Below are 25950 nucleotides of genomic sequence, written 5' to 3'. Positions count from 1 at the left end.
ATGAAAACTTCAGTTCTTTCAACAATGTATTTACAGATATTTATCATAATCAGTAAAATTTTATTTATAAAACGTATATACGGGGTAGAATGAACTAAGATGTTCAATACTAAAGAGTTCTATAACATGTGTAAATGAAGACTTTTAAATCAACATTAAGCTAGTGAAAATACTGGTATTCAAAAGAAGCCCCCAAACCCAACAAAAGTTCACAAATCAGAAATCTGGATCTAAATTTATTATCTGTTCCTTTTAAAATCCATTTATTTTGACTTACAGCTTAATTATGAATATTCTAAAGTACATGACTTTTTACATAATCAGAAAATGTTAATAAATGTGAATCTTACGTGGCATTGTCTGCAGCAGCCTCCTTGAAAACACTGATACCCCCGTCTCAGTTGACAAGTGCGAGGATCACAACAACTATCAGGTCCACATTGCTATGAATGAATAGAATGTACAAGTAAAAATATATATTACAATAATATAAACTTTAGTAGGAGAGTGAAGTAAATGTTGCTAATATTTCTAGATTTCAGCATCTCTCACCACTTAGAAAACACTAATATAAGGCTTTTCCTTCCAGAAAACTGAAAAAATTCATAAAATAATTTTCCAGAAACTGGACAATAGGCAATTCTCATTAAAGAAGAGAAGTAAATGTAATATTCCATAGTCTACATATACTATACTTTCTTTATCCAGTCTTCATCTCTTCAGTTGATGCACATCTGGGTTGCTTCCACATATTAGCGATTGTGAATTGAGCTGCAGTAAACACGGGGGTACAATAACACTTTCACATGCTGATTTCTTTTTTTAAGAGATTTATTTAATTATTGAAAGTCAGGAGTTACACAGAAAGAGAAGGAGACAGAGAGAGAGAGAGAGAGAGAGAGAGAGAAAGGTCTTTCCTCCCCTGGTTCACTCCCCAGTTGGCTGCAATAGCCAAGAGCTGTGCCAATCTGAAGCCAGGAGCCAGAGGCTTCCTCCGGGTCTCCCACGTGGGTGCAGGGGCCCAACAACTCAGGCAATCTTTTATTGCTTCCCAGGCCATAGCAGAGCTGGAACTGATTTCATTTGGGTAAATTCCCAGGAGTGAGATGGCTGGATCATGTGGTAGCTCTATCTTCAGATTTCCAAGGTATCTCCATACTGTCTTCCATAGTGGCTTTACCAGTTTACATTCCCATCAACAGTGGATTAGGGTACCTTTTCCCCTACATCCTCACCAGCATTTTTTGTTTGTTGATTTTTGTATGAAAGCCATTCTAATAGGGGTGAGGTGAAACCTTATTATGCTTTTGATTTGCATTGCCCTGATGGCTAGTGGTCCTGAGTAATTTTTCATGTGTCTGTTGGCCATTTAAATTTCCTCTTTTGAAAAATGCCTATTCAAGTCCTTTGCCCATTTCTTAACTAGATTGCTTGTTTTGTTGTTGTTGAGTATCTTCAGCTCTTTATAGATTCTGGATATTAATCCTTTATCAGTTGCATAGTTTGCAAATATCTTTTCCCATTCTGTCAATTGCCTCTTCACTTTGCTGACCGTTTCTTTGGCAGTGCAGAAGCCTCTAAGCTTGATATAATCCCATTTGTCAATTTTGACTTTTATTGCCGGTGCTTCTGGGATCTTTTCCAAGAAGTCTTTGCTTACGCCAGTGTCTTACTGGGTTTCCCCAATGTTCTCTGGTAATTTGATGCTATTGGGTTGTAGGTCTGTGATTCATTTTGAATGGATATTTGGGTAAAGTGTAAGGTAGGAGTCCTGATTCATACTTCAGAAGAAGGAGATCCAGTTTTCCCATCACAATTTGTTGAAATAATATCCTTTCTCCAGGGAATGATTTTAGCTCTTTTGTCAAACATTAGTTGACAAAATGTAATGTAGATGCATGGATGAATTTCTGGACTTTCTATTCTGTTCCATTGGTCTACATGTCTATTTTTCTACCACTATCAGACTGTTTTGACTATAACTGCCAAATTAGCATAGCTTTCTGCTGTTCTTTCACTGAATAAGTGTTCTAATTCTCTCCCTCTTTTTTAAAGATTTATTTATTTATTTGAAAGTCAGAAAGAGAGGAGAGACAGAGAGAGAGAGAGGTCTTCCATCCACTGGTTCACTCCCCAACTGATGGCAAGGGCCGGAGCTGCACCGATCCAAAGCCAATAGCCAGGAGCTTCCTTGGGGTCTCCCACGTGGGTGCAGGGGCCCAAGGAGTTGGGCCATCTTCCACTGTTTTCCCAGGCCATAGCAGAGAGCTGCATCGGTAATGGAGCAGCTAGGATTCCAACTGGTGCCCATATGGGACGCCGGCACTGCAGATGATGGCTTTCCCCACTACACCACAGCGCCAGCCACTATCCCTCTTTCTCACCATCAGGAACTCCCAATACATGTATATTTGTTTGTTTGATAATTTCTGTAAATCTTGAAAACTATGTTCAGCTTTTTAATTTTCTTCTTTTTTTTTTCTATTTGCAAGGACTTGACTTCTATCTTGGATATTCTTTCTTCTGCCTCCCCAAGTCTGTTGTTAAGGCTTTCCACTGTATTTTAATTTGATATATTGAATTTTCATATCTAATATTTCAGTTTGGTTTCTCTTCATTGTCGCTTTCTCCAAGCAGAATTTCTCATCCATGTCATATATGGATTTCTTTTATTTGTTAATTTCCTTCTCTGCATTTTTGAATAATTTTATCATTCTTTTGAATTCCTTTTCAGGCATTTCATCCCTCTCTTCATCTTTTCATTCCAATATTCAAGTGTTTTTATGTTCTTTTGGGGAATTCATACTGTCTTTCTTGTTCATGCTTCTTAATTTCTACATTTATTTTTAGGCATTTGTAGAAACTCTTGTTGGTTTTCTCCTCTGAGGATTTTGTCTGTGAAATATGCTTCTGTGGCTTAGCAGAGTTTCTGCTGCTTCACAAGGAAGGTGTGGGCTGAGTGAGCTCCAGGCAGTGCTCCAGGCAGTGCTCAAGTATGAGGCAAGAGTCCAAAGTGACACCAACATTGATGGCATGGTAGTTCTGCTATATCTTCATCAGGGTTGAGGTTAGATGAGGGAGGATATGATCATTTTGGGCAGCATGATCACAGCCTCACACCCTCTCTGCCAAAGTGAACCAATTGCCCATGCTGAGCCATTAGTGTCTTCACCCCTCACCCAAGCAGGTTCTAAATAATACAAAGGATCTGTGTATAATTGTGGAACCCTGTGCAATGACTCATCTCATACACTCATCAAACTGTGAGCCTCTCAAGCCAGACACAGTGATTGCTCAAACACTCAGCCACAAGTAACTCCCTATGGCACATTCACAGAATTCCACCAGTCATAGCACACAGGGCTTCAACATACACAGGAGCATATGATCTATTCTCAGCCCCACAAGCATTCCCTGTCCACAGAGAGAGCTTCAGCTTTCCCAGAGTCAGCTTCCTGCCTGATAGAATCTGCTTGGTGCTCCACGTTGGAATGTTCATACCACACTTTCATAAATGGACAGATCAACAAGACATAAAATCAACAAAGAGATAGCAGAGTTAATCTACATGATAGACAAAATAGACCTGATAGCTACAGAAGCTTTCATGCCACAGTTACAGAATACACATTCTTTTCATCAGTGCATAGAACTTTCTCTAGGACAGACCACATGCTAAGCCATAAAACAAATCTCAGCAAATTAAAAAAAAATTAAAAACATACCACGCATCTTTTCTGACCACAATGGAACTAAGCTAGACATATAGCAACTCAGGAATCTCTAGAATATGTAGAAGCACATAGACAGTGAAAAACATGCTCCTGAATAAAGAGTGGGTAATTTAAGAAATCAAAAGGGAAACGAAAAAATTTCTGGAAGTTAATGAAGATGAGAGTGAAACATATAAAAACTTAAGGCATATAGTAAAGGCAGTTTTCAGAGAGAAGTTTACAGTAATTGGTGCCTACTTCAAGACATTGGAAAGGCAACAATAAATGAGCTATTAGCACATATCAAGGACCTAGAAAAACAAAAACAAACCAAATCTCAAATTTCTGGGAGGAAAGAAAGAATTAAAATTAGGGAAGAAATAAACTTGAAACCAAAGGAAAAAAACATGCAAAAAATTATTGAAATAGTTTTTAAAAAAAATAAACAAAATTGATATACCATTGGCAATGAAGACCCCATATCAGTAGAATTAGAGACAAAAAAGGAAATATAACAACAGGTATCACAGAAGTAAAAAGAATCATCAGAGATTACTACAAATAGCTGCATGCCAACAAATTGGAAACTATAGAAGAAATGGATAGATTCTTAGACACATAAAATCCCAAAATTGAGTTTTGAAGACGGAACACCTAAACAGACCAGTAATGAAGACAGAGGTTGGATCAGTAATAAAGGCCCTCCCAATAACAACAACAAAAAGCTGAGGACCGGATGGCTTCATTTCTGAATTATACCAGACATTTAAAGAAGACAGAATTCTAATTCTTCTCAAGCTATTCCAAACCACTGAAAGGGAGGGGATCCTCCCAAAAGTCTTGAAGCCAGCATCACTTTAACTATTTAATCAGGAAAAGATAACAAAGAAAGAGAACTTAGACTAATATCCCTGATGAACAAAGATGCAAAAATCCTCAACAAAATAGTAGCTACATGAAACCAACAACACATAAGGAAGACCATTCACCCAGACCAAGTGGGATTTATCCCTGGTATGCAGGGATGGTTCAACATTCGCAAATCTACAAATGTGATATATCACATTAACAAATTGAAGAAAAAAAACCATATGGTTATCTGAATAGATGCAGAGAAAACATTTCACAAAATATAATACCCTTTCATAATGGAAACCTTAAGCAAATTGGGTATATAAAGAATATTCCTCAACATAGGCAAAGCAATTTATGAGAAACTGATAGCTAGCATCTTATTGAATGGGAAAAATTTGAAAGAACTCTCATTAAGATCCAGAACCAGACAAGGATGCTAACTCTTACCATTGCTATTCAATACAGTTATGGAAGCTCTAGTCAGAGTCATTAGGCAAGAAAATAATTCAAAGTGATGCCTATTGGGAAGGAGGACGTCAAACTATCCATATCTGCAGATGACATGATTTTCTATTAGGGAAACAACTCCAATAAGAGACAATTGGAACTACCACACAAAAATTAATAGCCTTCATAAACACAGACATTGCCATGCAAGAAAGAACGTGCAAGTTCAAACCCCATTCAAAATAGCTACAAAAATATAAATGTTTTGGAATAAATTTAACCAAGGATGTCAGGGTTCTCTATAATAAAATTATAAAACATCAAAGAAAGAAATATAAGACACATAAAATGGAAAAATCTTCCATGTTCATTGGTTGGAAGAATCAATATCATTAAAATGTCCATGAAAGCAATTTACAGATTAAATGTGATTCCAATCAAAATACCAAGAATGTCTTTTCTGAGATCTAGAAAAAATGGTGCTAAGGGAAAATTGGATCTTCTTGTGTAGCAGTATAAAACAAGACTCCTATCCTACACATTATACATAAATAAGCCTAAACGGATCAAGGATCTAAATCTACAAGCTGATCCAGCAAATTAACACAGAAGAACATTGCAGAAACTCTGCAAGACATTGGCATAGGCAAAACTTCTTGGAAAGACACCAGAAGCACAGGCAATCAAAGTCAAAATAGACAACGGGGAATACATTAAGCTGAGAAACTTCTGTGCTGCAAAAGAAATAGCAAAGTTGGAGAAATATTTGAGAATGAGAGAAAATATTTGCAAACTACACAACTGATAAAGGAATAATATCCAGAATCTATAAAGAACTGAAGAAATTCAAGATCAATAAAATAAACCATCCAGTTAAAAATGGGCCAAGGACTTGAACAGGTATTTTTTTTCAAAGGATTAAATTCAAATGGTCAACAGACACATGAAAAAAATGCTCAGGATCACCAGCTATGAGAGAAAAACAAATAAAAACCACAATGATGTTTTACCTCACCCCAGTTAGAATGGCTCTCAAACAGAAATCAAAAAACAATAAATGCTGGTTAGGATTTGGAGGAAAACATACCTTAATTCACAGTTGGTGGGATGTCAACTAGCATTAAGGAAGACAGTATGGAGATTCCTCAGAAATCTGATAATAGATCTACCACATGACCCAGTCATCCCACTCCTGGGAAATTATCCAATGAAATGAAATCAGTATGTGGAAGAGTTATTTGTACCCCCATGTTTATTGCAGCTCAATTCACAATAGCTGAGATATGAAAGCAACCTAGATGTCCATCAACCAATGACTAGATAAAGAAAATGTTGTATATGTACACTATGAAATACTACTAAGTGGTAAATATAGTACAAGTCTGTGTTTTGCAACAAAATGGACGCAACTGGAAAGCATTCTACTTAGTGAAATAAGCTAGTCCCAAAAAGACAAATATGATATTTCCCCTTATCTGTGATAACCAATAGAGTACAAAAATGTAATGTAGCTAAGCAAAATTGACCTTTTGAGATTTGTTATTTCCAGCCCTCGTTTCTACTGTTGAGGAAAAAGTTTTTTTAGTTATTCTTACTGTATATTGAATTCTTTCCTTAGTGGTGAGTTAAGTTTATGATTATAAAATACATTACAAGTATATCATTGTAAACATTAAAATACAGAGTAAGAAAGGAGGAGTAGGAAGGTTGAGAGTTGAGCAGGAGGGAGACTAGAGTGGGATGCTATCACTATGCTCCCAAAGATATATATATATATATATATATATATATATATATATATATGAAATTTGTTCACCTTATATAAAAATAAAATGATTTTCATATCTTCTTTTAAACTTATCTGAATAAGAAGGTTTATGATGTTGACTCAGCATTTTGGAGATTGTTGCTTATTTTTACATTAAGATTGATGTATAGAGAAATCATAAGCTTATGGTATGAACACAGCCATAATGGGTTAGAAGGAACATTTTATATTATTTCCTCTCAGCTCCAATTTCTATCCAATTTATTTCTTTTATATCAGTGTGCTTACCTTTGAATTTCTAGCTTCTTGACTGATCATGACCCATTTTTTCAGTGTATAAGAAATTTAATCACCTACATCTGTTAGGCTTAAGCAGTTATTATTTTTTCTTTTTCTTTAACTTTTATTTAATCAATAAAATTTACAAAGTACAGCTTATGGATTGCATTGGTTTCCTTCCCCCCCCTCCAATGACTTCCCTCCCACTCGCAACCCTCCCCTTTCCCGCTCTCTCTCCCCTTCCCCGCTCTCAATCCGATTCCATTCTTATCAAGATTCATTTTCAATTTTCTTTATATACAGAAGATCAGTTTAGTATACATTAAGTAAAGATTTCAACAGTTTGCACCCCCATAGAAACACAAAGTGAAAAAATACTGTTTGAGTACTCGTTATAGCATTAAATCTCAATGTACAGCACATTAAGGACAGAGATCCTACATGAGAAGTAAGTGCACAGTGACTCTTGTTGTTGACTTTCCAAATTACAATCCTATTTATGGCATCAGTAATCTCCCTATGCTCCAGTCATGAGTTTCCAAGGCTATGGAAGCCTTTTGAGTTCACCAACTCTTATCTTATTTAGACAAGGTCATAGTCAAAGTGGAAGTACTTTCCTCCCTTCAGAGAAAGGTACCTCCTTCTTTGAAGACCTATTCTTTCCACTGGGATCTCACTCACAGAAATCTTTCATTTAGGTGTTTTGGGTTTTTGTTTGTTTGTTTGCTTTCTTATTTGCAAGAGTGTCTTGGCTTTCCATGCCTGAAATATTCTCATGGGCTTTTCAGCCAGATCCAAATGCCTTTAGGGCTGATTCTGAGGCCAGAGTGCTGTTTAGGACATTTGCCATTCTATGGGTCTGCTGTGTATCTCACTTCCCATGTTGGATCATTCTCTCCCTTTTTTATTCTATCAGCTAGTATTTGCAGACACTATTCTTGTTTATGTGATCGATTTGGTTCTTAGTCCTATCATTATGAACAATTGTGAACAGAAATTGATCACTGGGACTAGTGAGCTGGCATTGGTACATGCCACCTTGATGGGATTGAATTGGAATCCCGTGGTATGTTTCTAACTCTACCGTTTGAGGTAAGTCAGCTTGAGCATGTCCCGAATTGCACATCTCTTCCCTCTCTTATTCCTGCTCTTATATTTAACAGCGATCACTTTTCAGTTAAGTTTCACCACTTAAGAAGAATTGTGTGTTGATTACAATATTCAACCAAAAGTATTAAGTAGAACAAACAAAAAAAAATACTAAGAGGGATAACATATTAAATTCTTCCATCTTGTTGCAAATGACCATGTTTCATTGTTTTTGACTGTGGTATAGTATTCTAAAGAGTACATATCCCATAATTTCTTTATCCAGTCTACCGTTGATGGGCATTTAGGTTGGTTCCAGGTCTTAGCTATTGTGAATTGTGCTGCAATAAACATTAGGGTGCAGACTGCCTTTTTGTTTCCCAATTTAAATTCCTTTGGGTAAATTCCAAGGAGTGGGATGGCTGGGTCGAACGGCAGGGCTGTATTCAGGTTTCTGAGGAGTCTCCAGACTGACTTCCATAGTGGCTTGACCACTTTGCATTCCCACCAACAGTGGGTTAGTGTCCCTTTTTCCCCACATCCTCGCCAGCATCTGTTGTTGGTAGATTTCTGCATGTGAGCCATTCTAACTCAGGTGAGGTGGAACCGCGTTGTGGTTTTGATTTGCATTTCCCTGATTGCTAGTGACCTTGAACATTTTTTCAGGTGTCTGGTGGCCATTTGGATTTCCTCTTTTGAAAAATGTCTATTGAGGTCCTTGGCCCATTTCTTAAGTGGGTTGTTTGTTTTGATCTTGTGGAGTTTCTTGATTTCTTTGTAGATTCTGGTTATCAACCCTTTATCTGTTGCATAGTTTGCAAATATATTTTCCCATTCTGTCGGTTGCCTCTTCGCTTTCCTGTTTCTTTTGCAGTACAAACTTCTCAATTTGATGCAATCCCAAATGTTAATTTTAGCTTTGACTGCCTGTGCTTCTGTGGTGTTTTCCAAGAAGTCATTGCCGGTACCTATATCTTGCAGGGTTTTTCCAATGCTCTCTAATAATTTGATGGTGTCAGGTCATAGATTTAGGTCTTTAATCCATGTTGAGTGGATTTTTGTGTAAGGTGTAAGGTAGGGGTCTTGCTTCATGATTCTGCACGTGGAAATCCAATTTTCCCAGCACCATTTATTGAATAGACTGTCCTTACTGCAGGGATTGGTTTTAGATCCTTGATCAAATATGAGTTGGCTGTAGATGTTTGGGTTGATTTCTGTTGTTTCTATTCTGTTCCATTGGTCTATCCATCTGTTTCTGTACCAGTACCATGCTGTTTTGATTACAACTGCCCTGTAGTATGTCCTGAGATCTGGTCTTGTGATGCCTCCAGATTTGTTTTTGTTGACAAGATTGCTTTAGCTATTCGAGGTCTCCTGTGACACCATATAAATTTCAGCACTATTTTTTCCAGATCTGAGAAGAAGGTCCTCGATATCTTGATTGGTATTGCATTGAATCTATAAATTGCTTTTGGGAGAATGGACATTTTGATGATATTGATTCTTCCAATCCATGAGCATAGAAGATTTTTCCATTTCTTGGTATCCTCTTCTATTTCTTTCTTTAAGATTTTGTAATTCTCATCGTAGAGATCTTGAACGTCCTTGGTTAAGTTTATTCCAAGGTATTTGATTGTTTTTGTAGCTATTGTGAATGGGATTGATCTTAGAAGTTCTTCCTCAGCCATGGCATTGTCTGTGTATACAAAGGCTGTTGATTTTTGTGCATTGATTTTATACCCTGCTACTTTGCCAAACTCTTCTATGAGTTCCAATAGTCTCTTAGTAGAGTTCTTTGGGTCCCCTAAATAAAGAATCATGTCATCTGCAAAGAGGGATAGTTTGAGTTCTTCCTTCCCAATTTGTATCCCTTTAATTTCTTTTTCTTGCCTAATAGCTCTGGCTAGAACCTCCAGAACTATATTGAATAGCAGTGGTGAGAGTGGACATCCCTGTCTGGTCCCAGATCTCAGTGGAAATGCTTCCAACTTTTCCCCATTCAATAGGATGTTGGCTGTGGGTTTTTCATCGATTGCTTTGATTGTATTGAGGAATGTTCCTTCCAAACCCAGTTTGCTTAGAGTTTTCATCATGAACGGGTGTTGTATTTTATCAAATGCTTTCTCGGCATCTATTGAGATAATCATATGGTTTTTCTGTTAATGTGGTGTATCACATTGATTGTTTTGTGTACATTAAACCATCCCTGCATACCAGGGATAAATCCCACTTGGTCTGGGTGGATGATCTTTCTGATGTGTTGTTGCATTCTATTGGCCAGAATTTTATTGAGGATTTTTGCATCTATGTTCATCAGGGATATTGGTCTGTAATTCTCTTTCAATGTTGCATCTTTTTCCGGCTTAGGAATTAAGGTGATGCTGGCTTCATAGAAAGAATTTAGGAGGACTCCCTCTTTTTCGATTGTTCTGAATAGTTTGAGAAGAATTGGAGTCAGTTCTTCTTTAAATGTCTGGTAGAATTCAGCAGTGAATTCTTTTTATTTCTGTGGTGTCTGTTGTTACGTTTCCTTTTTCATCTCTGATTTTATTGATTTGGGTCTTTTCTCTTCTTTTTTTAGTTAGTTGGGCCAATGGGGTGTCAATTTTGTTTATTTTTTCAAAAAACCAGCTCCTCGTTTGGCTGATTTTTTGGAATGTTTTTTTGGATTCAATCCTGTTGATTTCTTCTCTGATTTTAATTATTTCTCTTCTCCTACTAGATTTGGGTCTGGTTTGCTGTAGGTTTTCTAGATCCTTGAGGTGAATTGAAAGCTCATCTATTTGGTGCCTTTCCAATTTCTTGATGTAGGCACCTATTGCTATAAACTTTCCTCTTAACACTGCTTTTGCTGCATCCCATAAGTTTTTGTTGTGCTGTTGTCCTCATTTACTTCCAGAAAATTTTTGATTTCTCTTTTAATTTCTTCTATGATCGATTGTTCATTCAGGAGCATGTTGTTCAATCTCCATGTGTTTGTGTATGCTCTAGGGATTCCTAAGTTGCTAATTTCCAACTTCATTCCTTTATGGTCTGAGAAGCTGCATGGTATGATTCTAATTCTTTTGAATTTGCTGAGACTTTCTTTATGGCCTAGTATGCGGTCAATCCTAGAGAAGGTTCCATGTACTGCTAAGAAGAATGTAAAATCTTTAGCTGTAGGATTGAAAGTTCTGTATATATCTGTTAGATCCATTTGAGCTATAGTGTCGTTTAAATCTACTGTATCCTTGTTGATCTTCTGTCCTGTTGATCTGTCTATTTCTGAGAGTGGAGTATTGAAGTCCCCCAGTACTATTGTATTGGGGTCTAAGTCTCCCTTTAAGTCCTTTAACAAATCTTTTAGATAAACCGGTGCCCTGTAGTTAGGTGCATATACATTGATAATTGTTATATCTTCTTGTTGTATTGATCCCTTAATCATTATATAGTGTCCCTCTTTGTCTCTCTTAACAGTTTTTGTATTAAAGTTTATGTTGTCCGATATTAAGATGGCTACGCCCGCTCTCTTTTCATTTCTGTTGGCATGGTATATCTTTTTCCAGCCTCTCACTTTCAGTCTGCATGGATCTTTGTTGGAAAGATGTGTTTCTTGTAAGCAGCAAATAGATGGGTTTTGTTCCTTAACCCAATCAGCCAATCGGTGTCTTTTAACTGGACAGTTCAGGCCATTCACGTTCAATGTGACTAATGATAAGTGGTAACTTTGCCCTGCCATTTGCCAAAGATAAGTTCTAATATATGCTTTGAATTCCCTGTGATCTTTTGCTGTGAGGTTTCCTTCCTTTACCTTTCATATTGATGACCGTGTTTCTGTGTTTCTGTGTGTAACACATCTTTAAGCATCTTTTGCAGGGCTGGACGAGTGGCGACAAATTCAATTTCTGTTTGCTATGAAAGGTCTTTATTTCACTCATTCACAAATGATAGCTTTGCAGGATATAATATTCTGGGCTGGCAGTTGTTCTCTCTTAGTACCTGGGCTATATCTCACCATTCCCTCCTAGCTTGTAGGGTTTCTGATGAGAAGTCAGCTGTGAGTCTGATTGGAGATCCTCTGAGAGTAATCTGACGTTTCTCTCTTGCACATTTTAGGATCTTTTCTTTATGTTTCACTGTGGAGAGTTTAATTACAACGTGTCGTGGTGAAGATCTTTTTTGGTCGTGTTTATTAGGGGTTCTGTGAGCTTCCTGTACTAGGATTTCTCTGTCCTTCTCCAAACCTGGGAAATTTTCTGCTAATATCTCACTAAAAAGGCCTTCCAATCCTTTCTCCCTCTCCATGCCTTCAGGAACTCCTAGAACCTGGATGTTGGGTTTTTTAATAGTATCCTGAAGATTCCTGACAATATGTTTTAGATTTCTAATTTCCTCTTCTTTTCTTTGCTCTGACTGTATCCTTTCCTGTTCTCTGTCTTCTAAGTCTGATATTCTCTCTTCTGCTTCACCCATTCTGTTTGTAAGGCTCTCTATTGTGTTTTTCATTTGATCTATTGAATTCTTCACTTCATTATGATTTCTCGTCACTATCACAGTTTCCTGTTGTACTAGTTGTTTTGTTTCATTTTGATTCCTCCTTAATATTTCATTTTCACGAGAGAGATTTTCTATCTTGTCCATTAAGGATTTCTGTAGTTCAAGAATTTGTTTTTGAGAACTTCTTAATGTTCTTATCAATTTTTTGAGATCTGCTTCTTGCATTTCTTCTATCTCATCATCTTCATAATCTTGAATTGGGGTGCCTATTTCATTTGGGGGCGTCATAGTGACTTCCTTGTTTTTATTACCTCGGTTTTTGCGTTTGTTATTTGGCATATTGGAGATATTTGGTTTCTTCACTGTGGTGCTTTTTCTTGTTATACTATGACTCTAGATTAAGTGGACTGTCTGTTTTTGATGGAGCCTTAGTGGCTTGAGATGGGTGTGGCCTGAGAGCTCTGTTTGGTGTGCCAAAGGTGACACTCCCAGGTTAGGCATGGTAGATCTCTCTCTCTCTCTTTCTTTCTTTTTTTGATTCAAAAGGGAAGTAATCCCGCACAGCTGAACAAAGTTGGAGGTAATTAGCAGGCAAATGATATACCCACAGGAGCCAGAGATCGGAAGCTCTTTCCCAAGGACCACACAGGGAATCTGTTCTGCCCTCAGAGTGGGCTCAAATTCTCCTTCAGTCTCCCACTGGGTTGCCAAAGTTACAGAATTGTAGCGTCTCTGGAGAGTACTCATGTGAATTCCGTGAGTTCTCTCCCCCACCGTCTCTTTTTTCACAGTCTCAGCTCAGTAGCACCACAAATTTACTAGGTCCTAATCTCCTGTTAATTCTCCCCACCCAGAGTCAGGTTTTTTGGCTAGGCTCAGGGCCGGTGCAGACCTGAGGTCGCTCTGCTTATGACGTATGTCCAAGATGGTGCCTGCTCTTTGTCTTGCTCGCACTTGAGAGGTGAGCAGAGAGAGAGAAAAATGTGTCCGTACCAGTCACCTTTTTTTCTCTCTCTCTCTCTCTCTTCCAGTTAGCCTGGTAAACTTTTCCCCCCCGGGGGTCGTTCCCTCTAGTCTCCTCTCTCCGCTTGCCTGCCGGTGTCTCGGGCTATTGAGGTTCAGCTCACCTCGCGTTCCAGCGCTGGTGTGTTGAGTCTGCCGCTGGTGTCTCGAACTGTGGGCTCCCACACTCTCCACACAGGTCCACTGTGAATCATGTGTTCCGGAAGAGTTTCTTCTGCTGTTTCCTCCCCTACTCTTCCTTGAACCTGCAGTATCTCCACTTTTATTAAACTGCCTCTCCCCGGACTATCAGTGTGCTCCCTTCCTATTCCGTCATCTTGCCTCCTCCCGGCTTAAGCAGTTATTAAGATGATCCAATTATCTTACTGCTCTTAACAATTTACGGGAAAAAATTTTGTGCCAACTTAGAGAATAAAGAGAAAGAAAACTGAAGTATCATTGATATATAATCTTTTCTCATATACCTTCTCCCTCCCAGATAAAACCAACTGGTGTAAAATGTAGGGACATATATGATGAACAATGTGATTTCTCTGAATTTTGCATTGAGTGGCTCCTAACCTGTGTGCCTGACACCTTTGTACTCCATGACAGCACTGTGATTCTAGTGATATCCTCTGTCATGATGGATTTTGCAAGAGTATAACAAGACAGTGTAAAACATTAATTGGAGGCAGTAATGACCATAATTTTTTCTTAGTTTCTAAATTCTGATTATTTCAAGGTCTATTATTTAACTTGATTTGTTAGTTGACCAAAGTATTACCTAGTGTATGTATCAGTGTTACAAGAAGTTAACATTTTTCCTGATTTTGAAAAACAAAAAAATCTCTGAATATATGTGGAACCTGTGTTCACAAAAGGAAGACATCTAAAAGGGAAATCAAACTGTTCATAATACTATATAGAATTTGTAGCAATGAAGTCTAATTCAGATTGAAGGGAAATAAGAATTTTTATTAGAGTGAAAGAGGGCTGGTAGGGATTAGACTTCAAAGTGCTTGCTGGTGAACAAGGGCTTTGGCTCACAAGTCAGGTCTGATTTGATAGTTTTCAGTAAATAGGCATGTCGGTTCATTGCAATACACATCCATCCTCCTGTACACATCTGAAAATTTTCTTTACTAGTCCTCCCATTATGCTCTTTTTAAACAGGTCATAGGAGAGCCTTCTATATATATCTAGATTGTGTAACTGCCAGGTATTGAAGGAAGAAGAGAGACTGAATTTTTGGTGGTTGCTATTATACCTTTTCTCTCCTTTTCCATCAGAGTCATTAGCTGCAATTATAGACTGAAGCTATAGAATAGTATCTGAACTGAGAGGTACACAAATGATCAGTAAAATTAGGAGAATTAAAAAGTAGTGCAAATTAATGGCCTAATGTCCCTACAAGTAAAGCCAGGACTCATTACTGACAAGAAACATTCAGAGCGAGATACGGTTGTCAATAACTGGGTTATTCAACAAATTTATTTATTGCTTCTTTAGTATCAGCACTTGATTTTGTGATATTTAAAAGCACTTTGTGAGAACTACAGGATGTAGGGGCAACAGTGTTCACCTCAGATAATGTAATACTCTTTGAGGAGCCAAGTATGACATCCAAAGTATCTTTATTTCAAAATAATGTCTCTACAATCCTATTGATCAGGAATCAATGAATGTAAGCTGTGAAAAGTCTGCATCTATCAATCAGTTTTTTGCACTTATTTTCTGGAAAGCATTCTCCTTTGCAAGCCTGCCAAGGACCTTGGGAATAAAAGAAGGGTGTCAAAATGTTTCCCTCAATGATTCTGAATTTCAATCTAAATCAACTCCAATTATTTGAATAGATCATCTAGTGTCTTTAAACTAGAATGGCCTTTGAGTAGGATTTGATATAATTCTGAAGGAGGTATTTTGCAAGATCCAACTAAAATAGGATTTAGAAGACATAGGCAATAAAGATCTTATGCCATAGACCTAACAAATTGTGGTATGCTACCAAATTTCTGGATTCCTGTCAAGACATACTGAGGGGATTTCAAGCACCTTGACTTTAGGTAATTTAAAAAAAAAATTACAACAGTGGAAATATACCACATCTAAGTTCCTTTTGTTTTGGTAAAGTCTGGCTCTTACATTCCTGAAAACAAAGAAATTTTCTATTGTTGGTTTAACATAAAGTAATTTTACTGGCTTCAGTCATTTGGTTTGTTGTGATATTTACCCTCTAAAAGTTGGAAAGTCTCATTAATTGTAAAGTCACATATTCTACTAGAGGTATTTATCATCAAATTCAGTTGTGTATCACCTAAATGAATCTAACTGCTTACTCAGCAGGTATATAAGAGTGTCTTAACTTGAACAATAATATATTAGGCCAGTTATTAATTTCTGATATCAGGGTAAGAAACCGTCCTGTGTATTGTAGGATGTTTAACAGTATCCATGTCCTCTGCTCAATACACAAAATACCTGGAGGCATTTGGTTCTCACAGCTGGAGTGGAGTTGATACTGGTTTGTAGTAGGTAATGGCTACAGATGCTTCTGAACATCCTAACAGTACACAGGATATCCTCTACTTCAAAGCACTATGTCAGCAGTGCCAGGGCTAAGATACCTTTCTCCAGAGAGAGCCACAAGTTTGGCTAATTGAGTTCCTTGAGACTCTAAAAAGGATTTTGTTCCATACTGATTTACAAACAATTGCAACACCAACCTGGTATTGTCTTTTTTTCAATGAAAAGTTTTAAAATTTGTTTTCAATATAGTTGAATTATGGAGTGTGAGAGATAGAGGCAGAGGGAGACAGAAAGTAAATGGGAGAGGGAGTGAGACAGAGTGATCATGACAGTTAGAGAGAGAGAGCCTCTCATCTACTGGTCCCCCCCACACAAAAGATGCCTGCAATAGCCATATCCAGGTCAGGCAAAATCCAGGAGCCCAGACCTTAATCCAGGTATCCTACTTTGGTGGCAAGGACCTTACTACTTGCGCCAACACCTGCCACCTTCCATGGTGTACATTAGTGGGAACATGGATCAGAAGCAGAGTAACCAGGACTTGATCCAGGCACTCCCATTGGGATGCAGGCATTCCAGCAGGTGACTTAACCACTGGACCATGCGCCCACTCCATCCTTCTTCAACTTTAAGATAATGTGATCTATCAAAACAATTTTGGATTAATAACATTTATGGAAGTGTCCTGAAGTTTGGCTCTATGTGTAGATATTTTCCAGACTATAGAAATATGCTAAGTATGGAATTATAAATGATTTATTGGATTATGAAGAGCTGTGTGAGAAGAAATCTGTTATAATCAATTAATCATCTAACAAAATAAAATAAGCTCAGAGTATTCAGTGAGTCATGATACTTATACATCACATAACACAATAAAAATTTAAATGTAATTCTTGTATGAGGCATAAGGATGTTTCAACTCATTTAGTGAGAGCTAGAATGGTGTTAGATGAAGAAACCGGCTATATAACAGGTGATAGATCCTTCATGAATACCAGGTAGTAGAATGTAACTTAAAGTTTAATAAGCATGGAAAATGACATTTATGATAATCTGAAAAACCCAAAAAAGATGGTTACTGCACAGTACATTGAGGTAGTGTCTTCGTCTGTTTTGTGTTGTTTTAAAAACACAATGGAGGCTGGGTACTTCACAAAGAAAAGAGGTTTGTATGGCTAATGATTCTTATAACTGGAAAGGCCCAAGCATCGCAGCTTTGGCATTTGGCATGAGGTCTCAACTGCATAATAACATGTCAAATGGCATGATACAGTAGGAGTCCATGTAAGACATCAAGTAAGGAGGGAGAAAGCAAGACACTGGGGAAAAAACATGCTTGCTCTTGTATAATAACCTTCCCTGGAGGAAAATAATTCTCTCTTTTGAGACTTAAAATAGTCTATAGGACCAGTATATCCCTTCAGGAGGGGAGTCATGACAAAGACACCTCTTAAAGGTCCTACCATCTACAAATACCATTGTTTTTTTTTTTTTTTTTTGACAGGCAGAGTGGACAGGGAGAGAGAGAGAGACAGACAGAGAGAAAGGTCTTCCTTTGCTGTTGGTTCACCCTCCAATGGCTGCCACGTCCAGTACACTGCTGCCTGCGCACCTCGCTGATCTGACGGCAGAAGCCAAGTGCTTCTCCTGGTCTCCCATGGGGTGCAGGGCCCAAGCACTTGGGCCATCCTCCACCGCACTCCCTGGCCATAGCAGAGAGCTGGCCTGGAAGAGGGGCAAGCGGGACAGAATCCGGCGCCCCTACCGGGACTAGAACCTGGTGTGCCGGCGCCGCAAGGCGGAGGGTTAGCTTATTGAGCCGAGGCACCGGCCTACCGTTACTCTTGGGACCAAGCTTCTAGCTCTCGAACCTTTGGAAGACAAACCATGTCTAAGCCACAGAAGGTACTGAACATGTCTTTGGCATCTTAGTTCACTGGAATTCATGATAGAATGTTTGAATTAGTGGCACTACATACGGAACTGATTATTGTATAAAATTGGGAATTAGTGGTGTACATGATCTGGGAATCCTTATGTCTTATAGAAAGTGCTTTTGGATATTTCTGAATTGTCAAAAATCTTTTCCCATATAATGCACTCTATTTGCATGAAATCACAGCTGAGTTAGCAAATATGATATTGTAATGTTGGAGATTTACATTAAAAATTTTGTCCTCCCAGAGAGTCCAAGGAGATGGATCAGGGAATGACTTACTGTGCTGGCTATAGATAAAAAAGTAAAAAAAAAAAAAGTATAGGAAGTGCACTCTCAGGGGAGAATTAGAGAGAAAATCGCCATAGAAATTCTACAAAAGAAAGAGGAATGCCATGGACCAGTGTGGAAAGTGTGGTTGTGCAGCAAGAACACGGACACAACAGCAGTAGCTGAGAGCCAGAGCAGGCAGCAGCTTGGAGATGGAGGTGCGACCAGACTGCAGTAACCGTGGTGATATAGCTGGAGGGAGAGTATAGTATGAGACCTCACTACAGTAACAAGGACTAGCAGTTACTAGTGGTTATCCACAGACCCACTGAAAGTAAAAGGGACAAGTATATCTCATTCCGATATCCCCACAACAGCACCTGCTGCATGGATGAAATATGAGGGCACCATATTGGGTTTGGGTGGCAGTTGTGGAAGCCTTTAAGCATGTGCACAGCAACTGGCTGAGAGAGGACACCGAATCTTCTCAGCAGCACTGGCTGCAGTGGCGGGGAGACAGCAACATGAATTTAACCAAGGATATCAAAGATCTTATGATGAAAAACAGAAAATGTTAAGGAAAGAAATAGAAGACACTAAAAAATGGGAAAACCCTCCACATTCAAGGATTGAAAGTCAATATCATCAAAATGTCCACAAAAGCAGTTCACAGATTCAAAGCAATCCCAATCAAAATACCAATGAAATTCTTCCCAGATCTATAAAAAACGATGCTAAATTTCATATGAAAACACAAAAGACCATGAATAGTTAAACCAATCTTATTCAAAGAAAACAAGGAGGAATCACAATACCAGATTTCAAGACATACTACAGTGCAGTTATAATCAAAACAGCTTGGTACTGGCACAAAAATCAGGCATGTAGACCAACGGAATATCATAGAGACTCCAGAAATTAATCCACGCATCTAGAACCAACCAAACTTTTCAAATGATCTCATATCGCTCCCTGAAAAAAGCGGAATTTGTTCAAAAAATTGTGTTGGGAAAATTTCAGAAGTATGAAACCTTATACCCTATAAAAAATCAACACAACAGATCAGAAATCTAAGACTTGAAAACATCAAATTACTAGGGAGAAACATTGCAAGACATTGGTATAGACAAAATTTTCTTGGATAAGACCCCAGAAACACAGGCAATAAACACAAAAATAGACAAACGGGATTACATCAAGCTAAGCAGTTTTGGCACTGCAAAGAGAACACTCAACAAAGTGAAAAGGCAACTGACACAATGGGAGAAAAAAATTGTAAATTTTATATCTGATGAAGGAATTAATATCCATAATATATAAGGACCTCAAGAAATTCAACAACAAAATAAACAATGCAGTTAAGAAATAGGCTAAGGTTAGTAACAGGCATGTTTCAAAGGCTGAAACACAAATGGCCAAACACATGAAAAAATTTTCAGGATCACTAGCCATCAGGGAAATATGAATAAAAACCAAAATAAGGTTTCACTTCCCACTAGTTAGAATGAATACCATCAAAAATAACAAATCCCGTAAAGAATGTGGGGGAAAAAGAACCCTAATATACTGTTGGTGGGAAGGTAAACTAGAACAACCTTTAAGGAAGATAGTGTGGAGAGGAGTCCTCAGAAATCTGTAAGTAGATCTACCATATGACCCAGCCAGTCCATTCTTGGGAATTTACCCAAAGGAAATGAGTACATTAAAGAGTTACCTAAGGGCCAGTGCTGTGGCGCAGAGGGTTAAGGCCCTGACCTGAAGTGCCAGCATCTCATATGTGCAATGGTTCTAGTCCCGACTGCTCCTCTTCTGATCCAGCTCTCTGCTATGGCCTGGGATAGCAGTAGGAGACCTGGAAGAAGCTCCTGGCTCCTGGCTCCTGGCTTTGGATCAGCGCAGCTCTGGCCGCTGTGCCCATCTGGGAGTGAACCATCAGATGGAAGACCTCTCTCTCTGTCTCTACCTCTCTCTGTACTCTGTTTTTCAAATAAATAAAATAAATCTTTAAAAAAGAGTTACCTGTACCCTCATATATACTGCAGCTCAATTCACACTAGCTAAGATATGGAATAAAGCAATTGGGGTATATAAACATAATGGAATGCTACTCAACCATAAAAAAATGAAATCCTGTCTTTCACAACAAAATGAATACAACTGGAGACCATTATGCTTAGTGAAAGAAGCCAGTTCCCAAAAAAACAAATATTATGTTTTCCCTGATTTATGGTAACTAAAATAGAGTACAAAACGAGTAATATATATGACATCTTCAGATTTAATTATTGTTTATAGCTCTTGTCTATAGTCTTGAATAACAGTGGTTTCTCTACTTACTATTTGCTGAATTCTTTATTTAGTGGAGGGTTAAGCTTGTGATTATAAAGAAAACTGAAAATATAACTGTGAAAATTAAAATAAAAAGAAACGAAGAAGGACATAGGGTTGAACTGAGGAAGGGAGGCATGGTGGGAAGCATCATTGTTCTCTTAAAAGTATATATTTGAAATCCATGAAGTTTGTTCCCTTTATATAAATTTTATAAAGTAAAAAAAGAAAGAAATAGAACTCAAAATACTCAACAACAAAAACAAATCAAACAATTCAGGTTAAAAATGAGAAAAGAACCTGCATGGACAGTTCTCAAAAGAAGAAATACAAAGAGCAGCTAAAATATGAATAAAATGCCCAATATCACTAGCCATCAAAGAAATGCAAATAAAAACCACAATGAAATATCACCTCATCCTTGTTAGAAAGGCTATTAACAAAAAGATAGAAAGTATAAAATATTGGTAAGAATGTGGAGAAAGGGGTACTCATATACTGTTGTTGGCAATACAATTTGGTAGTGTTAGTAGGGGGTGCTTAAGTTTCACAGCCCCAGTCAACCTGTGGGAATGTGCAGCCTGCAGTGTGACAGCAACTGTGAACCACACACCCTGTGACAGCTTCAGGTGAACCAATGGCTGCATGACAGCCCATAGAATCTTACAAGGCAGCACAGTCCAGCAGCATGACCCACCATGTGACAGCAACCTGGCCAAACCACCACATGACAGATCTGGCTCTCCAAGGGAGAGATAGGACAAGCTGGGCGAAAAGTAATTAGTCCAGCAGCAGCTATGGCTGGCCCTCAGGTGACAGTCCAGCCTGGCCTACATGACAGCCCAATCTGTACAATCCAAATCCTCTTTTGTGCACAACCCAAAGCCACTTCTCATGCACAACCAAGCCCCATATCTTCCATGTAACAAAAACCACAAATTCCACAATGTTTAAAATGTAGAACCAATGTCTGCTGTCAACTGGAAATACCCAGTACAGTTGCAGAATGTCTCCACTCAAGCACTTCTGCATCATAATAATGCTACTATAGTAGAGCAACCACTGAGGCCCTCCTATTGTCTACCTGGAATGCTTCCAATATTTCCAAAAAATATGGAGTGGAAACATGATATTCATCATTGCCCCTCATACACCACTTCATTTTGAGTATTCAATTAAGTCCACTAAGGACATCATCCTCTGTGTCTCCCAATAGTATAAAAGAATGATCTGAACCTGGTTGAGAGGTCTCTTTTTGTATTGGCCTTTTGTTCATTTCTTTACCTTTCTCTCTCTCTCTTTCTCTCTCTTGAACTCCCTCTCTCTCATCTTGCTTGAAATTATTTCTTCAGTGATCACTTTCCTTTTGCCTTTGAATAAACCCTACTTTCTGTAAACCCTTATGCTCCACCTTGAATTGATTCATTTGTGAAGGGAAGAGGCTAGAAAGAATACAGCCAGGGCCCTGTTGAAGACAACATAAATGGTACACCGGCCAAGAGTTTGGAGCAGGAGTCCTTTGAGACATCAATTGGTGAGTTTCACCTATCACCTCTCTTGTGTTTGAGGGTCTTGATTTCTTTCTCCCTTTTTCTCCTACCATTCTGACCCATGATGGACTAATTCCTTTTAGCCCAACTGTATCTGCTCCCTCCGGCAACTATTGAAGGTAGAAAAGTAAAGAGCTAACACCATATGCAGATTGGATAATTTTGAGTCTTTGTGAAGCTGCTTTAAAAGAGAGACTTCGGAGGTAAGTGGAGGGCAGTGCTGTGGCATTCTCAATTAAGCCTCCTTCTACAGCTTTGGAATCACATATGAGTGCTGTTTTGAGTCCCAGCTTTCTTCTTCTAATCCAGCACCCTGCTGATGCACCTGGGAAAGCAGTGGAAGATGGCCCAAGTGCTTGGGCCCCTACACCTACGTGGAAGACTCAGATGAAGCTCCTGGCTCCTGGCTTTGGCCTGGACCATCCTGGCCATTGTGGCCATTTTGAGACTAAACCAGAGGATAGATCTCTCTGTCTTTACCTCTTTGTAATTCTGACCTTCAAATAAATAAATTAATATTTTGAAAAAAAAAGGGTGGCTGGGACTTGCCCCAAGCTGTTCAGTGCCTACAAGGTCTCCTTTTGTTTTATTCTCACCATCTGCACATGGATATTCTACTTTGACTAACTTCCTGTCCCTATGCCTTGCAAACCTCAAACCTTTTTGCCACTTCAGGATGAGTGGCCCATTGCATATTTTGTCACCCTTACAAATGAAGCGTTTGGTCCACATGGAGTTAACATCTGCCTATCGATGGCAAACAGATTCTGTCATCCTCTGACCAAAGCCAGGAGCCAGAAGTTTTTTCCAGGTCTCCCTTATGGGTAGCAGAAGCCCAAATACTTGGACCATCTTTTGTTGCTTTTCTCAAGCCATTTGCAGGGAGCTAGATCAGAAGTAAAACCTAGATATGAATAGGCACCCATACGTGATGCCAGCATCACAACCAGTGGCTTTACCAACTATACCACAACACCAGCCACAGATAGAGACTTTTATAACCCAAACAGAAAAATCAGTTTTCAAAATCACGCTAAAAGAAATAATGTCATAGTTGGTGTTCCCAAGATCTCATTCCAAAGTGATAATGGTCCCTACTTTGTCCCCAAAGTAACTATTAGGAGATAGTTGGTTGATAGTAAGTAAGTTTGAAATGGCCGACAATAGTCTTAAGAGGACTCTCAATAAAATTATTGCTTATTGCCCTCCTTAGGATGAGGATGGCACCAAGGCTAACTTAGAACTTTTGCAATGTTAAATCAAAGGCCCTTCCTCATCTCTGACATTTTCTTTGATTCCCACACTCAAGATCAATTAAAGAACATCAATTGATACCAGTTACAAAAGGCTCAGACACAATATCACAACAAGATTCTTCTTGTGCCAGATTCAAAAGAATCATGAATCGCCAGTCACCCCATGAGATCAAATCCATTAAAAACTTCAAGAGATAGATATTTCTCTAATCAGTTATTGACCAAGTAGAAGGGACTCTAGCATGTGCTTGCTAGAACTACTGCTTCAGATAAAAATCAGGAATTCCTTTCTTTTAAAAATATTTATTTGTTTGAAAGACAGAGTTGCAGAGACAGATAAACACACACACACACAGAGAGGGGGGGAGGAGAGAGAAATATCTTCCATTCCATACAGTGTTTCACTCCCCAAATAGTTACAACGACAGTGCTGGATCAGGCCTAAACCAGAATCCAGGAGCTTCATCCAGGTCTCTCACTTGAGTGGCAGGAGCTCAAAGCTTTGGGCCATCCTCTTCTGCCTTTCCTAGGCCAATAGCAGGGAGCTGAATCAGAGTGGAGCAGCCAGGACATGAACCAGAGCCCATATGGGATGCGAGTATCACAGATGGTGACTTTTCCCATTATGCCACAACACCGAATCCTCAGGAAATTTCTACTTGGATTCATCTATCAAGATTTAAACCTCTACCACTTGAATCTTCACAGGCACTACCCAAAGGATAATTCTGTCTACTCTTTTGGGCCTACTCCAGTTTATCTTCAAAAAGCTACAATATAAGTAAAATGTTTACTTATATTGTTTTCCATAAATTCTTCCCTAGACAGACACATTAAGGCTAGTGCACTTGGCAGCTGGCATGCTTTTCCTCCATCTCCTGTTTTCTTGAGAAATTGCTATTGGCAAAAAAAAAAAAAAAGACACCGGTAAGCTCTTCCACCATAAGAGGAGGAAATCTTACTACATCCCAGAAAGTTTCTTTAAGGAACTCAGCTGTTGCCTTGGGTAACTTAGCAGAAACCAATGACCAGGCCCTATGACAACTACATGATTCTGTGGATTCCCAAACTGATGTGGTCATGGACAACGTAGAATATCTACTGTAGGACAAGGGAGGATATGTGCAGTGACTAATGAAACCTGCTATGAGTGGGCTCAGAGCAAGAGATACAAAAGGCTTTCTAAACAAGCCAAGTGGTTTTATGATTTTAGTAATAGAAGCCCATCTGGGAGTAAGCATTCTTCCTTCTCTGACATGATTCTTAGCCACGTTCTTTGTCAAACTGTGTTCTTCATAATTGTCAAATTTATTTCTTTTAGAATTCAACAGTCCCATGCCAAAACATTGGTCATGCATGGATTCCAGCCAATGCCAATGACTGGTGGCAGACCTTGACCTCCACAAACATCTTTAGGTCAGTCAGCAGAGGATTTTCAGTCCCTGGCTCGGAAGGAAGGATGTCCTGATACAGCAGGAAGAAGTTACAGAAGGGAGACCTTCTTCCCTGAAACTCCCATTAAGATTACGGGGCAAAACTGTCTGATAGGAAAAATGATAGGAGCAGGTAGGCAGTATTACCAATTGGATTACCACCTGGTGGCACATCCCCTATGTAACACCAACCACAGCTGACCTAGCACAGGAAAGTTCTAGACAGCCCGTGCAGCAGCCAGAACTAGCCCACATATGACACTTCTGCCAGTCCCATATGGCAGCTCTAACTGCATCATCCAAATCCCTGTTCTGTGCACTACATAACTGTTGCAAATACAGAATTAATGTCAGCTATAAATATCCAATATAGCTGAAAGATGTGTTCCCATGATGACTTTAAGTTATTAAAATGTTACTATTACTATCAAATTAAAATGGTGGGCATTCCCACTACCATTATGCACCTGACACCATGACATTACCAATGTTTCCAAAAAAGGGCATGGAAATGGACAGTAGTCAAGCCCCACCCCAAATTCCACCCACTTTTGAATATTCAATTAGGCCCTACTCCAGACACAATCATACTGCCTCCCAGTAGTATGAAAGGATGGCCCAAATATTGTTCATGGGTCCACTGTTTGTAGTTTGGCTTTTTATTCATTTTCTCTCTCTCTCTCTCTCTCTTCTCCCTCTCCCCCCCCCCAACTTGAGCTTACCCTCACTTAAGTCTTGAGTGTACACTACCCTTTACCTTTGAATAAATCATGCATTCCTATGTAGATTTATTGTTCCACCTTGAATTCTTTCAAGCATGGAGGAAAAAGCCTGATTCTTACCAGCTGGGAGCCACATTGATCACAAGAAGATCTCAACAGAAAACACTACAGAGATTTCTCTAAAAACTGGAAATATATTGCCAAATGACCCAGCAACTGCACATCTGGGTATATATCCAAAACACATGAAATCATTGTATCAAGGAGATACCTGCTCCACTGTGTACGCACTGC

General features: G+C 38.7%; 1 protein-coding gene across 2 annotated transcripts in view; it reads right to left on the bottom strand.

Annotated features, from left to right (window-relative positions):
* Positions 1 to 25950, bottom strand: part of LOC103352167 (disintegrin and metalloproteinase domain-containing protein 32) — a 193422-nt gene that overhangs the window by 51760 nt on the left and 115712 nt on the right. For both annotated transcript variants that reach the window (XM_070068579.1, XM_070068580.1), the window contains exon 12: positions 351 to 443. In XM_070068579.1, the coding sequence (XP_069924680.1) occupies positions 351 to 443 (93 nt within the window). The remainder of the gene's footprint in view (positions 1 to 350; positions 444 to 25950) is intronic.

The sequence above is a fragment of the Oryctolagus cuniculus genome, chromosome 2 (assembly GCF_964237555.1).
Source record: "Oryctolagus cuniculus chromosome 2, mOryCun1.1, whole genome shotgun sequence".
Lineage (NCBI taxonomy): Eukaryota > Metazoa > Chordata > Mammalia > Lagomorpha > Leporidae > Oryctolagus > Oryctolagus cuniculus.
The sequence above is the reverse complement of the archived record's forward strand: the minus strand, read 5'-3'. Positions and strand labels throughout refer to the sequence as shown.